The following is a 17,670-nucleotide window of genomic DNA, read 5'->3' on the forward strand; positions in this document are numbered from 1 at the left end:
TATGCCCTAGAGGCAATAATAAAGTTATTATTTATTTCCTTATATCATGATAAATGTTTATTATTCATGCTAGAATTGTATTAACCGGAAACATAATACTTGTGTGAATACATAGACAAACAGAGTGTCACTAGTATGCCTCTACTTGACTAGCTCATTGATCAAAGATGGTTATGTTTCCTAGCCATTGACATGAGTTGTCATTTGATTAACGGGATCACATCATTAGGAGAATGATGTGATTGACTTGACCCATTCCGTTAGCTTAGCACTCGATCGTTTAGTATGTTGCTATTGCTTTCTTCATGACTTATACATGTTCCTATGACTATGAGATTATGCAACTCCCGTTTACCGGAGGAACACTTTGTGTGCCACCAAACGTCACAACGTAACTGGGTGATTATAAAGGTGCTCTACAAGTGTCTCCGAAGGTACTTGTTGGGTTGGCATATTTCGAGATTAGGATTTGTCACTCCGATTGTCGGAGAGGTATCTCTGGGCCCTCTCGGTAATGCACATCACTTAAGCCTTGCAAGCATTGCAACTAATGAGTTAGTTGCGGGATGATGTATTACAGAACGAGTAAAGAGACTTTCCGGTAACGAGATTGAACTAGGTATTGAGATACCGACGATCGAATCTCGGGCAAGTAACATACCGATGACAAAGGGAACAACGTATGTTGTTATGCGGTCTGACCGATAAAGATCTTCGTAGAATACGTGGGAGCCAATATGAGCATCCAGGTTCCGCTATTTGTTATTGACCGGAGACGTGTCTCGGTCATGTCTACATAGTTCTCGAACCCGTAGGGTCCGCACGCTTAAAGTTTCGATGACGGTTATATTTTGAGTTTATGAGTTTTGATGTACCGAAGGTTGTTCAGAGTCCCGGATGTGATCACGGACATGACGAGGAGTCTCGAAATGGTCGAGACATGAAGATTGATATATTGGAAGCCTATATTTGGATATCGAAAGTGTTCCGGGTGAAATCGGGATTTTACCGGAGTACCGAGGGGTTACCGGAACCCCCCGGGGGCTTAATGGGCCATAGTGGGCCTTTGTGGAGAAGAGGAGAGGCGGCCTGGGCAGGGCCGCGCGCCCCTCCCCCCTAGTCCGAATAGGACAAGGAGAGGGGGCGGCGCCCGCCCCCTTTTCTTCCTCTCTCCCTCCTCTTTCCCCCTCCACTCCTAATCCAACAAGGAAAAGGGAGGGAGTCCTACTCCCAGTGGGAGTAGGACTCCTCCTGGCGCGCCCCCTCCTGGCCGGCCGCACCTCCCCCCTTGCTCCTTTATATACGGGGGCAGGGGGCACCCTAGAGACACAACAATTGATCGTTTGATCTTTTAGTCGTGTGCGGTGCCCCCCTCCACCATAGTCCACCTCGATAATACTGTAGCGGTGCTTAGGCGAAGCCCTGCGTCGGTAGAACATCATCATCGTCACCACGCCGTCGTGCTGACGAAACTCTCCCTCAACACTCGGCTGGATCGGAGTTTGAGGGACGTCATCGGGCTGAACGTGTGCAGAACTCGGAGGTGTCGTGCGTTCGGTACTTGATCGGTCGGATCGTGAAGACGTACGACTACATCAACCGCGTTGTGCTAACGCTTCCGCTTTCGGTCTATGAGGGTACGTGGACAACACTCTCCCCTCTCGTTGCTATGCATCACCATGATCTTGCGTGTGCGTAGGAATTTTTTTGAAATTACTACGTTCCCCAACACTCACTTGTGTTCTACTCGTGCATATAACATCTACGCATAACCTAGCTCGGATGCCACTGTTGGGGAACGTAGTAATTTCAAAAATTTCCTACGCACATGCAAGATCATGGTGATGCATAGCAACGAGAGGGGGGAGTGTCGTCCACGTACCCGCGTAGACCATAAGCGGAAGCGTTATGACAACGCGGTTGATGTAGTCGTACGTCTTCACGATCGACCGATCCTAGTACCGAACGTACGACACCTCCGCGATCTGCACATGTTCAGCTTGGTGACGTCCCGCGAACTCATGATCCAATAGAGCTTCGAGGGAGAGTTTCGTCAGCACGACGGCGTGATGACGGTGATCATGAAACTACCGACGCAGGGCTTCGCCTAAGCACTGCTACGATATGACGGAGGTGGAATATGGTGGAGGGGGGCACCGCACACGGCTTGGAACAATCAACTTGTGTGTTCTAGGGTGCCCCCCCGCCCACGTATATAAAGGAGCAAGGGGGAGGCCAGCCGGCCCTTGGTGCGCCCAAGGAGAGGAGGAATCCTCCTCCTAGTAGGAGTAGGATTCATCCTTTCCTAGTCCTACTAGGAAGGAGGAAGAGGGAAGGAAAGAGAGGGAGAGGGAGAGGGAAAGAGGGGCCGCGCCCCCTCCCCTAGTCCAATTCGGACTCCCCTTGGGAGGGGGCGCGCCACCTCCTGGGCTGCTGCCCTCTCTCTCCCCTAAGGCCCACTAAGGCCCAATACTTCCCCGGGGGGTTCCGGTAACCCCTCTGGCACTCCGGTTTTCTCCGAAATCACCCGAAACACTTCCGGTGTCCGAATATAGCCGTCCAATATATCAATATTTATGTCTCAACCATTTCGAGACTCCTCGTCATGTCGGTGATCACATCCGGGACTCCGAACTATCTTCGGTACATCAAAACACATAAACTCATAATATTGAATGTTAAGCGTGCGGACCCTACGGGTTCGAGAACTATGTAGACATGACCGAGACTCATCTCCGGTCAATAACCAATAGCGGAACCTGGATGCTCATATTGGTTCCTATATATTCTACGAAGATCTTTATCGGTCAAACCGCATAACAACATACGTTGTTCCCTTTGTCAACGGTATGTTACTTGCCCGAGATTCGATCGTCGGTATCTTAATACCTAGTTCAATCTCGTTACCGGCAAGTCTCTTTACTCGTTCCGTAATGCATCATCCCGCAACTAACTCATTAGTTACATTGCTTGCAAGGCTTATAGTGATGTGTATTATCGAGAGGGCCCAGAGATACCTCTCCGACAATCGGAGTGACAAATCTAATCTTGATCTATGCCAACTCAACAAGTACCATCGGAGACACCTGTAGAGCACCTTTATAATCACCCAGTTACGTTGTGACGTTTGGTAGCACACAAAGTGTTCCTCCGGTATTCAGGAGTTGCATAATCTCATAGTCATAGGAACATGTATAAGTCATGAAGAAAGCAATAGCAATATACTAAACGATCAAGTGCTAAGCTAACGGAATGGGTCAAGTCAATCACATCATTCTCTAATGATGTGATCCCGTTAATCAAATGACAACTCATGTCTATGGCTAGGAAACTTAACCATCTTTGATTCAACGAGCTATTCAAGTAGAGGCATACTAGTGACACTTTGTTTGTCTATGTATTCACACATGTACTAAGTTTTCGGTTAATACAATTCTAGCATGAATAATAAACATTTATCATGATATAAGGAAATATAAATAACAACTTTATTATTGCCTCTAGGGCATATTTCCTTCAAAATCTAGGGCCCCCGGGTCTATTTTCCATCATATTAGTTTTCGATCTACTATTTTCCATCACATAAGTTTTCAATCTACTATTTTGCAATCTTTTACTTTCCGATCTATAAATAAAAAAACCCAAAAAATTTATCTTTTGTTTATCTATCTCTATCATATCTCACTTTTGCAAGTGACCGTGAAGGGATTGACAACCCCTTTATCGCGTTGGTGCAAGTGTTTGATTGTTTGTGCATGTATTGGTGATTTGTGCGTTGTCTCCTATTGGATTGATACCTTGGTTCTCTAACTGAGGAAAATACTTATCTCTACTTTGTTGCATCACCCTTTCCTCTTAAAGGGAAAAACCAACGCAAGCTGAAGAAGTAGCAATAACACAAGGGATCCTACAGCTTTAAGTCCCTCTGCATCACATCAAAAACCAATGTAGAAATTCAGCAGCATAACTAAAAAAAGGAACCTGAAACTCATTAAAATTAAACAGCACATCTACAAAAACCTAGAACTCATTGAAACAATTCAGCAAGCATGTCCTCTGTTTAGTAGAGCACAAACTCTGCTCACATGTGCCCTGCAAAAGCATGTTAATCTACAAAAATCATGTAAAAATTCCCGCCGCACATCCAATCTGGCTTCATATCAACAACACTAACTCTACTACACAGACAATGCCCTATCCATACTACATCGACGACATCCACACCTACACCGCGACCGCTCTCCTATAATGTCGCCGAACTACCTACACCGACGACCACTCTCCAACAAACCAGCCATCTCCCTCCTTGTCGCGCTGTCGTCGCCACCGTGGTGGATATGCCACCCCTATAGATTGAGCCGCCCCAGGGAGAACCGCCATGAATGCCTAAAATCGCCCAAAAATGTAGGAGAAAGGGGAGGGGGATCTCCGATCCATACCTGCTGGAGTCGACGCCGGCCACCGCCGAACCAGTCGTCATTGCCACCGCGGTGGATATGCCCGGCAACCCAACGCCCTGCGCCATCGCCCCCGCCGCCCTCCCAAATCCAGAAGCGTCGCCCTCCGAGAGACATGAGTCAACTGAGCTGGCCAGTTGCATAAATGCTTGTCCAGAAACAACGGCTCTGTTTCAAAAACGAACACGCATGCCGCGGAAGCGGGGACGCTCTCGCCCGTCTGATCAACAGACGATCCGATGGACGCGGAGCTGGCGGACGCGCGCGCGTGATCGGTCGGCTGAAGGTAACCTTTTCCCATCTTATAAGCACCTCTGAAAGCCTGCACCGCCAAATCTTCGAGGTTGAGGAAGTCAACATCGTAATACAAAAAAGTGCGAGAACTCATCCGAAACCTATGAATTGAATCTGGGTGGCACTACAGAAAACATAACTATCCCAGCTTAAGGGAAAGAAATTTCAGGGTCGAGAAGAATGTCACCTTTTTCCTTTTGAGAACACGAAGAATGTCACCCATGTGGGCTTCCAGTTCATGGTTCGGCTATCTTTCGGCGCTGGCTAGATCGGAAGTAAATTTCACGGGCTTTATATACATCGCCAGGGCTACATCTCGCCTACTTCGAGAACGAAGAACAACTCACTTCTGGCGCTAATGCTAGCAGGCCAGCCCAATAGTGTGTATAACATACTGAACATTTGTCACATGCACACTATCTTTTTCAGATACACTTTGGACATTTTTTTCGAATACATACCGAACATTTGTCTAATGCACACGAGGTTATTACTCAAAGGCCACATGAAGTGGAATACAAAAGGGATCATGGGACTGGTGATACCCCTCCAAAAAGAATTTTGTCTAATGCACACTAAACATTCTTTATATACAAGTTAAACATTTCTTAAATACACGCTGAGAATTTTTTCGAATATATATTGAAAATGTATCAAATGAACATTGAACATTTTCAAATGCACAATGAACTTTTTTTAACACACATTGAACATTTTCACAAAAAGCTATGAAGAATTTTTTTAAGTCTCGGGAACATTTTTTAAAATGTCACAAACACTTCTTAATGGTACACTTTTCCAAAATTACACGAAAAAAAATCAAAATTGTATAAAGACTCTTCAAAATTTCACAAACATATTCTTTAAATGAAACCTTTTTTTGAATTAAATGAACATTTTTTACAAATTATGCAAACATTTTTTTACATTACACCAACATTTTTAGTTATAAATATTAAGTTTTGATAAACAAAAATTAAAGGAAAAAGGAAAGCAAAAAACATAAGGGGACAAAAAGATGAAGAAACGAATCCTCTACAGGGCCGGCCCACTAAGAGCTCCTTCAGACTAGACACGCCCTACTACATACATACACCGAAATCACTAATTAAAGGGTATTCCTTACAAAGGTCGCTCCCATATTCTCTGGTGCTCACAAGTGTTACATGTATGTCACTTATCGTAATTGGGAGCTTCTCTTTTTTCGTACATTTGTTTTTGAAAAACGTTTTATCTCTTAAGTTATGCATCCAAATCATGAACCGTTTTGACAATTGGATGTCTCGCGTCGAGATCTTTCAAAACTAAATCTCATGTTGGTAGGTTTCAATGAGTTTTTTCCCTCACAAAAAAGTTGGAATAAAAAATAGAAATAAAAACAAAACCAAAAAATAAAACCAAAAACAGGAAAAAGTGAAACGAAAAAAAGGGTAACCCGAAAGCATAGTTGTGCTTTTTTCACATTTTTTGGAAGTGCAGTTGTGCTTTTCCCTTTTCAAAAAGCAGAGATATTCTTCTATATTTAGATCATATTATATAGCTATTTCACAGGTTTTATTTACATACCTCAGTCATGTTATTTGTCTAGCCTTCAATCAGAATAGCCTCTCCACCGGTTCTGAAGATTCTTTCGGCATCAATGTGCTTTTGGAATCTTCCTATGAAACAAATAACATTCTGGAACAGTTTACGACAGAACAGGCCTCAGTAGAAAGCGAGCTTTTTTCGCGTATAGCCACCTCGAAGCCCAATTAGCGCATGGGCTGCCCCCTCAACTCAACCCTGACGAGTACACAAACTTGGTCAGGGAGCATTTAGACGGTGCAGTTAGTATTGACCACTACCACCAAGTCCATAATTCACAAATTGATGAATTCTCGCGGAAGCACAACCTATGTTTTCACCTTTTTAGGAAGCATAGCAGTGCTTCTTGTAGAAGCACGGGTTGTACTTCTTTTTCGGAGAAGCTACATCTTTTCTATTTTCGGTAAAGCACATGATGTATTTTTCCTTTTTCGGAAGCACAGTTGTGCTTTCTTCTGTTCGCGTAGCATGAATGTGCTTCTCGTGGAAGCACATGATGTATTTCTGGCGGAATACCACGGCTACCCGAGAAGAAAAGAAAAGAAAGGAAAAGAAAAATGGTCAAAACCTAGGGAAACCAAAAAAAAAAGGAAAGCAGGAAAAAATCCGATATAGGGATAAGAAAACTATGAGGGTGCACCACTGCGCAACACATGACGGAGTTTGGGCGCGGCACATGACATGCTCCAAAGCCCCCAAAATGACTTCTGCGGGAGGGAACCCGTGCTCCCTACACACATAGTGCTTCTATTCCCCAACCTGTGCGGGGGAAACAAGAAAAGGCGCACCCATCCGCACACTTTTAGGCAGCCCACTGCGTGGTTGGGCGCCCATGTTTTTTTCAGTTACATTTTCTTTCGCTTTTTATTTGTTTTAAAAAAACATTCGTGCTTTCATTTTTTAAATGTTCATGAATTTGAATATTCACAAATTTTGGCCTTTTTTCCTTTTTCTGGAAAACAAAATGTTCATAAATTCAAAAACCAATCATATTAAAAAATGCTGTGAGTTTGGAAAAAATGTTAGTGAATTGGAACAATGTTCACGAATTTTATAAAACTTTCATGAATTTAAAAAATGTTTGAAAATTCAAAAAAATCAAAAATGCTAGTGAGTAATGTTCATGACTTTTAAAATATGTTCTCATGTTAAAAAACTGTTCATGAAGTTCAAAATATGGTTGTAAGTTCGAAAAAAGTTCACTAATTCAAAAAAATGTGCTGAAGTTGAAAAAATGTCGATGAACCTCATGTTTTGGCGAATTCCAAAAAGGCGGCTGCTACAAATCATCCGACTTATTTCCAGTGAAAATCAGTCGGGTGTGTATCCGCCCGATCTGCCCCGTGAAGCCGTTAGATGGGTCAACACACAATCGCTTTCTTCTCTTCCACATTCAGCAGAACGCAAACATCATGCACAGAAGCCGCCGTAGCACCGTCATTCCGTCGCAGCACCCAGCTCGGCACCGACCGATTTGTTGCTCCTGCCTGCATCATCGCCCTGCCGCGCAGCACCGCCAAACTCGCCGCCGTCGAGTGCTGCGTTGAAGCAAGGGTGGCCACCGGTGACTGTTGTGTTGTAGCACGGGCGGCCGTCGTCGAGTGCTGCGTTGAAGCAAGGGCGACCGCCGGCGAGTGATGCGTTGAAGCACGGGCGGCCACCGACAAGTGTTGCGTTGAAGCAAGGGCTGCCACGGCGAGTGCTGCGTTGAAGCAAGGGCGGCCGCCGGCGAGTGCTGCGTTGAAGCAAGGGCTGCCGCCGGCGAGTGTTGCGTTGCAGCAAGAATCCGTCGCTGCCGCCGCCGAGATCCAGTGGTTGCATCGACTTGCTCGGCAACTCCAACCGCAGTAGACGGTACTAACGATGCGGCCGCTCCCACCTTTGCAGCGCCGGTCATGGCTGCGTCGCCGGCAAGCTATGCGGTTGCAACGTCGGCAACATCAGACGCCGTTTCGCGCGAATGCAGCAGGCCACGGTGTGTTGCGGCCGCCAGTTGCAGCACCCCCGGTGAGTTTCTCCGGCCACGAGCGGCTCACCCGGAGGCCTTGTAAGCGACGACGAGATTCAAGAGATAAGTCTGGAACGGTTTGTGGTCAAGCGTGTGGTGTACGGGAAGAAAAGAGTTGTGTGGTGAGTGCTTCTCAGTTTGGATAAGGATGAGGGGTTGGGAGCTGTGATGCGCGGGCCCGCAAGGACGCGTGGCGAGCGTTAGACGCGGCTTACGATCGTAATAGATCAGCCGGATGATTTCAACACTTCTCCTTCCAAAAATGTTCAAGCATCTAAACAATATCCTTGAATTTCAGAAAATGCGGGGAATTGGATCGGCCCACACACACACACCCCGCTTACGTGAGCCCAGAATATTTTTTGCTCAAAACAAAATTAAACGTGAGCGGTGAGCCCAACAGGGGGCCACGGCCCTCAACGTCGCTGCGTCAGGGACCCACGTGTCGGAGAGTGCGCGACGCCGGCTTCTCTCCTCCCCACAAACGCACTGCCGCCACTCGAGCTCTTAAACCCTTCTCCCCCCTTCTCGCGCCGCCGCCGCCGCCACCGCAAAACCCTAGCTCCGACGACCCCGCCGCCATGGCTCTGTCGCAGGGGCCCAAGAAGAACTACCGCTGCGACCGCTCTCTGCAGCAGTTCTACACGGGCGGGCCATTCGCCGTCGGGCGCGGCCCCCGCGGCGAAGGCGAGGGCGAGGGCGACGCCGAGTCGTTCCTCGCGTGCGCCTGCGGCAGCGAGCTGCGCGTGGTGTCGGCCGCCGACGCCTCCGCCATAGGGGAGCCCATCGACGGCGACTCCGAGGCCGTCACGGGGATCGCTCTCTCCCCCGACTCCCGCCTCCTCTTCGCTGCTGGCCACAGCAAGCTTATTAGGGTCTGGGACCTCGCGTCCCGCACCTGCATCCGCAGCTGGAAGGTACTTTTCTGATCTTCATGTGTTCTGTGGCACTTAACTGTGCTGCCTCCTGTCTGAAATGTTGCATTCTAATGCTAATCGCATCCTAATGCCTACTACAGTATTAAGGAGCTCCTCGCTCCCAATTTCATATCCGTGAAACTAATAAGACAGGTAGCTCAGGCGCAATTTTTTGCGCATGTGGAATCGAGCATAGTGTATCAATTTTATGCGCATGTGAAATTGAGCATACGCTGGCACTCTTGTGTGCATATGAATTCAAATAGGGTGGTGAGTGAATAGATGCCCGATCACCTTCTCAGACATCTCACGAATCAGGAGATACTAACGCGCCATGGAAAATCAGGAAACAGCAGTGGACCAACCTATGCTCTCCACCCGAGATATTCACACAAAACTGGTAGCTTGCTCCAGGAATTCTAAAAGCTGCACCTTCTTATGGAAACACATAATAGTTAGTTCTAGAAAATTTACCTAGCTTGTGTTCTTGGAAGTGTTAAAAAAATGTTGCAAGCATAGGTGCTAGACTCTCAGGGAGCTTCACCTCCTGATACCTGACAATCTGTTAATTGATGCTTTGCATCACAGTGTTATAAGGCATGCATATTAATATGATAAATCTAGCTTTTGCTACATCTTGCATGAATAGCTTTGCATCAATTCCTGTTTCATAGTGGTGACGGCAGTGATAGAATGGAGGATTTTCATATATACTCCCTCCGTAAAGAAATATAAGAGCGTTTAGATCACTAAAGTAGTAATCTAAACGCTCTTATATTCCTTTACAGAGGGAGTAAATGTTAACATCTTCCACAACTATAAAATGTTTCATTTCTGTATATTAGTACTGCCTTCTTTTTGTTCCTCAATATTGACATTCAAGGTATGCTCATTTGTTTTTTGTTATGTCGTACAGGGACATGATGGTCCTGTTATGGCCATGGCATGCCATGCCTCAGGTGGGTTGCTTGCAACTGCTGGAGCAGACAAGAAGGTGTGCGTGTGGGATGTGGATGGTGGATTTTGCACACATTTCTTTAGAGGTCATACAGGTGTTGTGACAACCATAATGTTCCACAAAGATCCAAAGCGCCTTCTGGTGAGTGTGATTTTGGAGATACATTACTTAAGTGATCAATTGATATCGAACTTTTTTGCTGTTGGTGCAAGTAACTCAGTATTAGCCCCACTGAGCTGTTGTTGGTTTTAGTGATATACTCCCTCCGTTCTAAATATAAGTCCTTTTAGAGATTCCAATGCGGACTACATACGGAGCAAAATGAGTGAATCTCCATTCTAAAATATGTCTATATACATCCGTATGTAGTCCTTATTGAAATCTCTAAAAAGACTTATATTTAGAAACGGAGGGAGTATTCCTTTTATTTCTCTATGTATTCGCGGTATTTACAGCCTCATTATTTTCTCGATGTCTAGTTATTTTCAGGAAGTGATGATGGCACAGTGCGCGTTTGGAACCTTGAAAGCAAAAAATGCATTGCTGTGCTTAACGCACATTTTTCAACAGTGACTTCGTTGGCATTATCAGAAGATGGGCTAACATTGCTCAGTGCAGGGAGGGATAAGGTATAGCGGAAGGATTGAAATCTGGCTTAAATTCTGTACTAGCTTATACTTTGATGGTGCATGAGTACCATTGGTTTTTCATTGCTAGACACTGGAAAGGCTGGGGTTTGAAATTGATTGTGACAGTCATAAAATAGGATGATCTTCATGTCCTCATGGGGGGATGGGGCTAGTTACGATCATGCTTTTTATTTGTCTAGACTAGATACTTTTGCATGGCTAGCATTCCGATATTTATCAGTATATAAATTGTAAATTTGCAATGCACATTTCTGTCCTGAGCTACCAACAATTTGAGTGAATGAAACGTCTGTAGGTTGTGAATGTGTGGGATCTTCGGAAGTACGCCTCAAAGAAGACAATACCAGCATATGAAATGATAGAAGGTGTTTCCTTCATTGGACCAGGGAGCGGCATCTTGGCTTGTTTGGGTGTCGAAGCGGCAAAGTTGAAGGAAAAAACGGATGGTTATTTTCTTACGGTTGGTGAACGTGGAATCGTACGCATATGGTGCTTGGAAAGGTACATTGATTTTACATATGCAGTTCTTAAATACTTCATTCATGTCCATCTGGAATGCATTTCTCAATTGCTTTTCTGGTCATTCTACAGCGCTGTCTGCGTGTTTGAGCAGCAGTCATCTGATGTAACCATCAACTCAGAAAACGAGGAATCTAGAAGGGGCTTTACAGCTACTACTATGTTGCCAGATGATCAAGGAATTCTATGTGTCACTGCTGATCAACAATTTTTGTTCTATTCTTGTACAAGAACTGATGAAGGAACTTTCCAGTTAAACCTATATAAGCGTCTAATAGGTTATAATGACGAGATTCTTGATTTGAAGTTTGTTGGGGAAGAGGAACAATATCTTGCCGTAGCCACTAACTTGGAGCAGGTGCGTGAATAATTTTATATTACAGTTCTTGTGGATTTAACCAATTTCTCACACCATTTTCTCCATTTGCAGGTCCGTGTTTATGATGTTGCATCAATGTCATGTTCTTATGTGCTGGCGGGCCACACTGAAATTGTTGTTTGCCTTGATACTTGTGTCTCTGCTTCTGGGAAGACACTTGTTGTAACTGGGAGCAAAGATAATACTGTAAGTGTGATTTCCTGCCTAAAGATACTGCTGAATTAACATACATTTTTTGTGGGTTAACTGTTATTACTCCTTTGTCATTTTTCCATTTTGGATGTAACATTTGGTATCTCACAGGTAAGATTGTGGGATATGGAAAAGAGAAGCTGTATTGGTACTGGTAAAGGCCATCTAGGAGCTATTGGTTGTGTCGCTTTCTCAAAGAAGTCGAAGAACTTTTTTGTTAGTGGCAGCAGGTTAGTTTGAAAATCATAACTGTTCCATTTCAGAGCTGATTGATATTCAATTCCTCAGTGATTAATCGTGACTCTTTTTCTAGACGTATAGTTATCTGACAGTCTTGAGAACTGTTGAGATGCCATGTTTTGGTTGGGTTTTGCATGTCTATGGGCGGGTGGGTGTTCTAAGGAAATTGACTTTGCCTTTTGGTATCGAGTTATTGTATGTAGCAGTGTAGGCATTGAACTGCCCAATTAGTCAACTGGCCAAGGGAATGTATGTAGGCAACTCGAGACCGTCTTGGTGATTCGTCATCGGTTCTAGAGAACCTCACTAGTTTTACTTGTGGATGCAAAACATGTCGAAGTGAACCAATGCTCAAGTCTAAATTCTGGAATGAGTGGAACTATTGAACACTTTCAGTCTTTCTTCACCACAGTTTCTTACAAGAATGATACTTCCCTTGTCCATTTCCCTATATCCGTTATTGCTAATGTTCTTCTAAAATAAGTTTGCCTTATTATTAGTGACCGAACCATCAAGGTTTGGACCTGGGATGATACACTCATTGATGCTGGCGGTGAAGTTCCTCTCAAAGCAAAGGCTGGTGTAGCTGCACATGATAAAGATATTAATTCTCTGTCTGTCTCACCTAATGACGGCCTTGTTTGCAGTGGTTCGGAGGTGAGATTGAGTATATGCTACTTATCTTGAAGGCTCTTTTGACTTGCCTCATTGAACTGTCGGATCTCATTACCATGATTCTGTAGGACCGAACTGCAAGCATATGGAAACTCCCTAACCTAGTGTCCTCTGTTGTCCTTAAAGGGCATAAAAGGGGCATTTGGTCAGTTGAGTTTTCCCCTGTTGAACAATGTGTCATAACATCATCTGGCGACAAAACTGTCAAAATATGGCATGTTGCTGATGGCTCATGCCTGAAGACATTTGAGGGTCATACGTCAAGTGTTTTAAGAGCTTCATTCCTTTCACGTGGAACTCAGTTTGTTTCTTGTGGTAATAAGAAATAAGCACGTTTTATTATTATTATTTGGGTGTTGGGTCGTGGTACTGACTCCCTTGTTGTGATGTCCTTACTGTAGGAAGCGATGGTCTAGTGAAGCTATGGACGATAAAAACGAATGAGTGCATTGCTACGTATGACAAGCACGATGGGAAGGTATGCTATCTAGCTCTGCTTTATTTATCATCTGTAATCTGAGCTCGGTAGATCATCCACATTTTATGATATTGTAATAACATAGTTATGTTGAAGCAGCTGAAACACTATGCTGAACTGCTGTTACCGGTTTTTAAGAGAGTTTAATAATGAACCTGACTTGTGTTCAGTCAAACAGAAACTGCCGGTATTCTGTTTCATTAGAGAGCAGTGTGATAATGTGCAGTTTGGCTGTGCGATTCATCAGCCTCGATATTTGCTATCAGTTTTTGTTAATTTGCGACTTGCTTAGCTTTATTAATCAGTTCATCTGTGGACAAAATGTATGATTTCATGAGAATTTTCTAATATCCACTTTACTATCTAACATAAACTTTAGAAAGTTAGTTAATTAGTAAATTCTGTACTATTTTTAGGCAATACATGTATTTTTCGCTTGCTGTATGCTTAGTAAGGACTCCCCAACTGACTGTCAGTTATTCAACAGGTTTGGGCACTGGCTGTTGGCAAGAAAACTGAAATGCTTGCTACTGGCGGAACCGATTCTGATCTTAACCTTTGGCACGATTGCACGATGGAAGATAAGCAGGAGGATTTCCTTAAGAAGGCAAGTGCAATATTCTACTATACTTCCAGGATAAAAAGCTTTGCATGCGAGATGCTTGTCTTTGTATATTTCTTTGGCAAACAGCACCGAATACATTTTTCTTTCTTCCTGAGTATAACAACACTGGAAACATGATCTTTGGTTCTTATAAATGGACGTAACCTTGAATCCAATAAACACTTGCAGTCAGTGGTTTGGTAATTAGATGTAGTTACCATATTCTTGAGTTTTGATGGATGCCATTTTTCGTACATGTTTCCTTCTGCGAGTGCCTATGCCTCCTTGGATCTATGTACAATGCTTATCTGCATTCACCATTGTTTCAGGAGGAGGAAGTTTTAAGAGGCCAGGAATTGGAAAATGCAGTGTCAGATTCAGACTATACAAGAGCAATACAACTCGCATTTGAGCTTAGAAGACCACGCAGGCTTCTTGAGTTATTCTCACAGCTTTGCAGGTACTCATCTTTAAAGGAGGTCACTTTGCTTTTCTTGTATATAAATTTGATATATTGTTGTCTGTGCAGGAAAGCTGATCCAGAGGACCCTATAGAAAAAGCCCTTCTTGGTCTCCCAAAGGAAGGGCTTCGCGTGCTTCTTGAGTATATACGGGAATGGAATACAAAGCCCAAGTTCTGTCATGTTGCGCAGTTTGTGCTTTTTCGGGTGTTGAGGAGCTTGCCTCCCACTGATATCCTGGAGGTACTTACCTTTTTTCTTTTCAAAGAGTTGTATTGAAGAGCATGCTGATAATCTGTGACAAACTGTTACCCTTTTCCTGAGACGTCTCATTTGTTTGTGCAGATAAAAGGCATCAGCGAGCTCCTTGAGGGCCTCATCCCATATTCGCAAAGACACTTCAGCAGAGTCGATAGACTTGTACGCAGCACATTTTTGTTGGACTACACCTTGACTCGGATGTCTGTCGTAGACCCAGACGTAGATGCGGGCACAACCAAAGATGTTACAAACGACTCGTCAATGGACAATGTTGAGATCGCGCCGACGGAGCCTGCACTAGAGACACCGGAAAAGCCGGGCAAGAAGAGAAAATCCAGCAAAACAAGCCAATCAAGCAAGAAAAGTAGCAAGAAGGTGAAGGCTTCTTCTAACGGCGACAGTAAAGCTGTTTCTGTCGAGGTGTAAACAGTTAACACTGACCGGGTCTCTCTTCGCGCCACCGATTTTGTAGCTGCTGTTGTATCTGCCGAATCATATTTGTTTTGCATCGTGACAGACACTGTACAGAATGTATTCTTTGGCGAGTCGAGAAGACATGCTTGCTTCAGGCATGTACGAGCGATCTGTTTCAGTTTTCTGATGGAGTCCACAGCTGAGCTTTTAGTTTCAGAAATTGTTGCAGGCCATCTTATCCGCTGGGTTGGTTCGCCTCCACGGAGGCAGTGCGTGCCCCAGTCATAAAGTCGCTTGCTCCACTTGCAATTGTTGGATCTGCGATCTGGACGCCGTTATGCATGCTTCATAATTCCTGTCCTAGTCACCTTTTGTGGCTGAGTGTGGATTGAGGTGGAAGTGGAGCAATTGTGTCCCACGTTTTGCAAGTTCTGATATAAAATTCCATAGCAGTTGTGTAACGTAGACCTTTGGGGGGGAAGCATCTGTCATCGCCTTTTGGTTCCCCGGTCACGAGTTTAATCGCCGGTAAAACGGTGGTGCTTTCAGTTCGGCAGCAGGAGTTGCTGATGCTGCCAGAATAAGGGTATTGTTGTGCGAATTTCACAGGACTTCGAGAGAAGCTGCTTCTGAGCCTATCAACGTCCGGTGTGATTCAGGAATGTGACGTTTAGATATGCCAGACAACAACCGATGGTCCCTCCTGCTTCATAAACACTCAACGTCGCCAGCTTAACCCCAAAGATAGGTTCTTCCACCGGCAATTCAGCATATGCCATCCGGGGTCTTTCACCGGAAAAGGAGAGCGCGTTCCATTCGGGATGCTTGGACGTTATGTCAAGCCGACGACGTAGCTTACAAAGATGTGCAACTGTTGAGCCTAGTTTGTCCATGTTACCCTACGTAAAATGAACATAGATCGCACCAAAGGAGATGCGATTTGTGTGGCATACAGGAATCCCCTGCTCAACGAACCAAGAAACACCACATGTGACATGCCCACACGAGATATGGGGTCTCAAATCCGAATTTGCTTCCATTAAAAGGAAAATTTGAACTTGAAAACACAAGTTAATTACACGAAACCACCACACTAAGGGCTGGGTTTGCAGAAACCACCGGTTCACGAATTTGTGACAAATAGCCCCCCTATATTGGTAATCTCGTTACATAAAATACTTATCAGCAGGTTATGGCGTTTTGATGACGTTTACGACAGGTGGATCCCGCTTTTGCAGATGTGGAGTAACATCTATCCCCGGACAACGTTAGACGGCAACACAGGAGACGAGCCGTTCTTGTCCCCCTTCCTTTCCCCTTCCTTTCCCCTTCCCTCTCCGCGTCTCACCTCATTTCATCTTCTCTCTCTCTCTCTCTCTCTCTCTCTCTCTCTACTATGGCGACGACGAAACCTACCAGAGACCCTGAGCCACCGAAAGAGGTTTGCGGGAGCTCGAACCCTACCCAGCTGGCACAGGCCCGGAGGCCGCAACTGTCGCTATAATACGTGGTGTCATGTGCTCTACCTCAGGCGGTCAAGGCGACTCCTACGGGGAGCCACCACTTGGCCTTGGCATTCGGCGGCTGCGAGTGTTTGTATTTGAAAACCTAGCCCTATCCGCGTGCCTGATGTCGATTTGCATTCTAGGGTTAGGGTTCAACCAAATTGGGGGAAATTTATGGATTTTTTTTAATTACCTGGTAGTACACACCTTGTAAAGTATATGAACCTTCGAAGTATTTATCCCATCTGAAAAACATCACCTCATATACTCCCTCCGTTCAAAAATACTTGTCATCGAAGTGGATAAAAAGGGATGTATCTAGAAGTAAAATACGTCTAGATACATCTCCATTTATCCATTTTAATGACAAGTATTTCCGGACGGAGGGAGTATCAAATAAATAAATGAGTTATTACAATCGTTCATTACAGACTTCACCACACAGGGTGGAACATTATTAACAAGGACACCATCTGATCTATTATCAAAGCTAAACTTTGCAATTTGATGAGTCACCACGTTGGCCAATCGATTAATATTGGAAACTTTAAAATTATTTATAAGCTTTGATATACTCATCACTTCTTCAAATCGACCAGAGAGGACCTGTCGAATTCTGCATTTGCAAGAGCTGCAGCCACAAAAACACAACCAATCTCTAAAATAATGGGATTGTGGGGAGTGATACCTATACAAAGGCATGCAAGGCAAAACAGAAATTCCGCTTCCTCCACACTTGTACAATGTCCAATAAAATCCCACGAGGAGATGATGACCTTACCATACGCGTCCCTGAGCATCATCCCAGCACTTGCAGCGCTAATGCTCTCCACGAAGTTTGCGTCGACATTGACCTTGATGTAATCAGAAGGTAGGGGTTGCCAGTTCACCTGAGTCTTCAAATGAGCAGGATCATTTTTTAATTCCTACAACGCTGCTTTACCTTTACTATTCAAATCCATCACAAGACAGGAGTGACATGATACAAATGACGACCAGTAATTAGATACAAAGCTAGCGGAGGCTAAAATGGATTCCTTTCCTTTACAAAAAATCAAATCATTTCTCAAATGT

The 17,670-nt window shown here is 44.5% G+C and overlaps 1 protein-coding gene across 1 annotated transcript; it reads left to right on the plus strand.

Moving 5' to 3' along the window:
- Nucleotides 1–8,800: 8,800 nt before the first annotated feature.
- LOC109754756 (protein TORMOZ EMBRYO DEFECTIVE) lies at nucleotides 8,801–15,311 on the plus strand. The gene is made up of 14 exons (XM_020313659.4): nucleotides 8,801–9,260; nucleotides 10,177–10,359; nucleotides 10,698–10,847; nucleotides 11,164–11,369; nucleotides 11,460–11,745; nucleotides 11,818–11,952; nucleotides 12,070–12,188; nucleotides 12,699–12,855; nucleotides 12,942–13,188; nucleotides 13,275–13,351; nucleotides 13,839–13,958; nucleotides 14,285–14,415; nucleotides 14,485–14,659; nucleotides 14,762–15,311. Exons 1-14 carry the CDS (start codon nucleotides 8,925–8,927, stop codon nucleotides 15,101–15,103), a joined length of 2,664 nt encoding a protein of 887 aa, XP_020169248.1. The 5' UTR covers nucleotides 8,801–8,924; the 3' UTR covers nucleotides 15,104–15,311.
- The last annotated feature ends 2,359 nt before the right edge of the window (nucleotides 15,312–17,670 follow it).

The sequence above is a fragment of the Aegilops tauschii genome, chromosome 2 (genome assembly GCF_002575655.3).
Source record: "Aegilops tauschii subsp. strangulata cultivar AL8/78 chromosome 2, Aet v6.0, whole genome shotgun sequence".
NCBI classification, from domain to species: Eukaryota; Viridiplantae; Streptophyta; class Magnoliopsida; order Poales; family Poaceae; genus Aegilops; species Aegilops tauschii.

Excerpts from the sequence above, each read along its gene's own strand:
- LOC109754756 (XM_020313659.4), top strand. The coding sequence starts at position 8,925 with ATGGCTCTGTCGCAGGGGCCCAAGAAGAACTACCGCTGCGACCGCTCT. Across the intron at positions 10,848-11,163 it reads TCAGTGCAGGGAGGGATAAG|GTTGTGAATGTGTGGGATCT; the intron begins GTATAGCGGAAG and ends AAACGTCTGTAG. Across the intron at positions 14,660-14,761 it reads CTCCCACTGATATCCTGGAG|ATAAAAGGCATCAGCGAGCT; the intron begins GTACTTACCTTT and ends TTGTTTGTGCAG.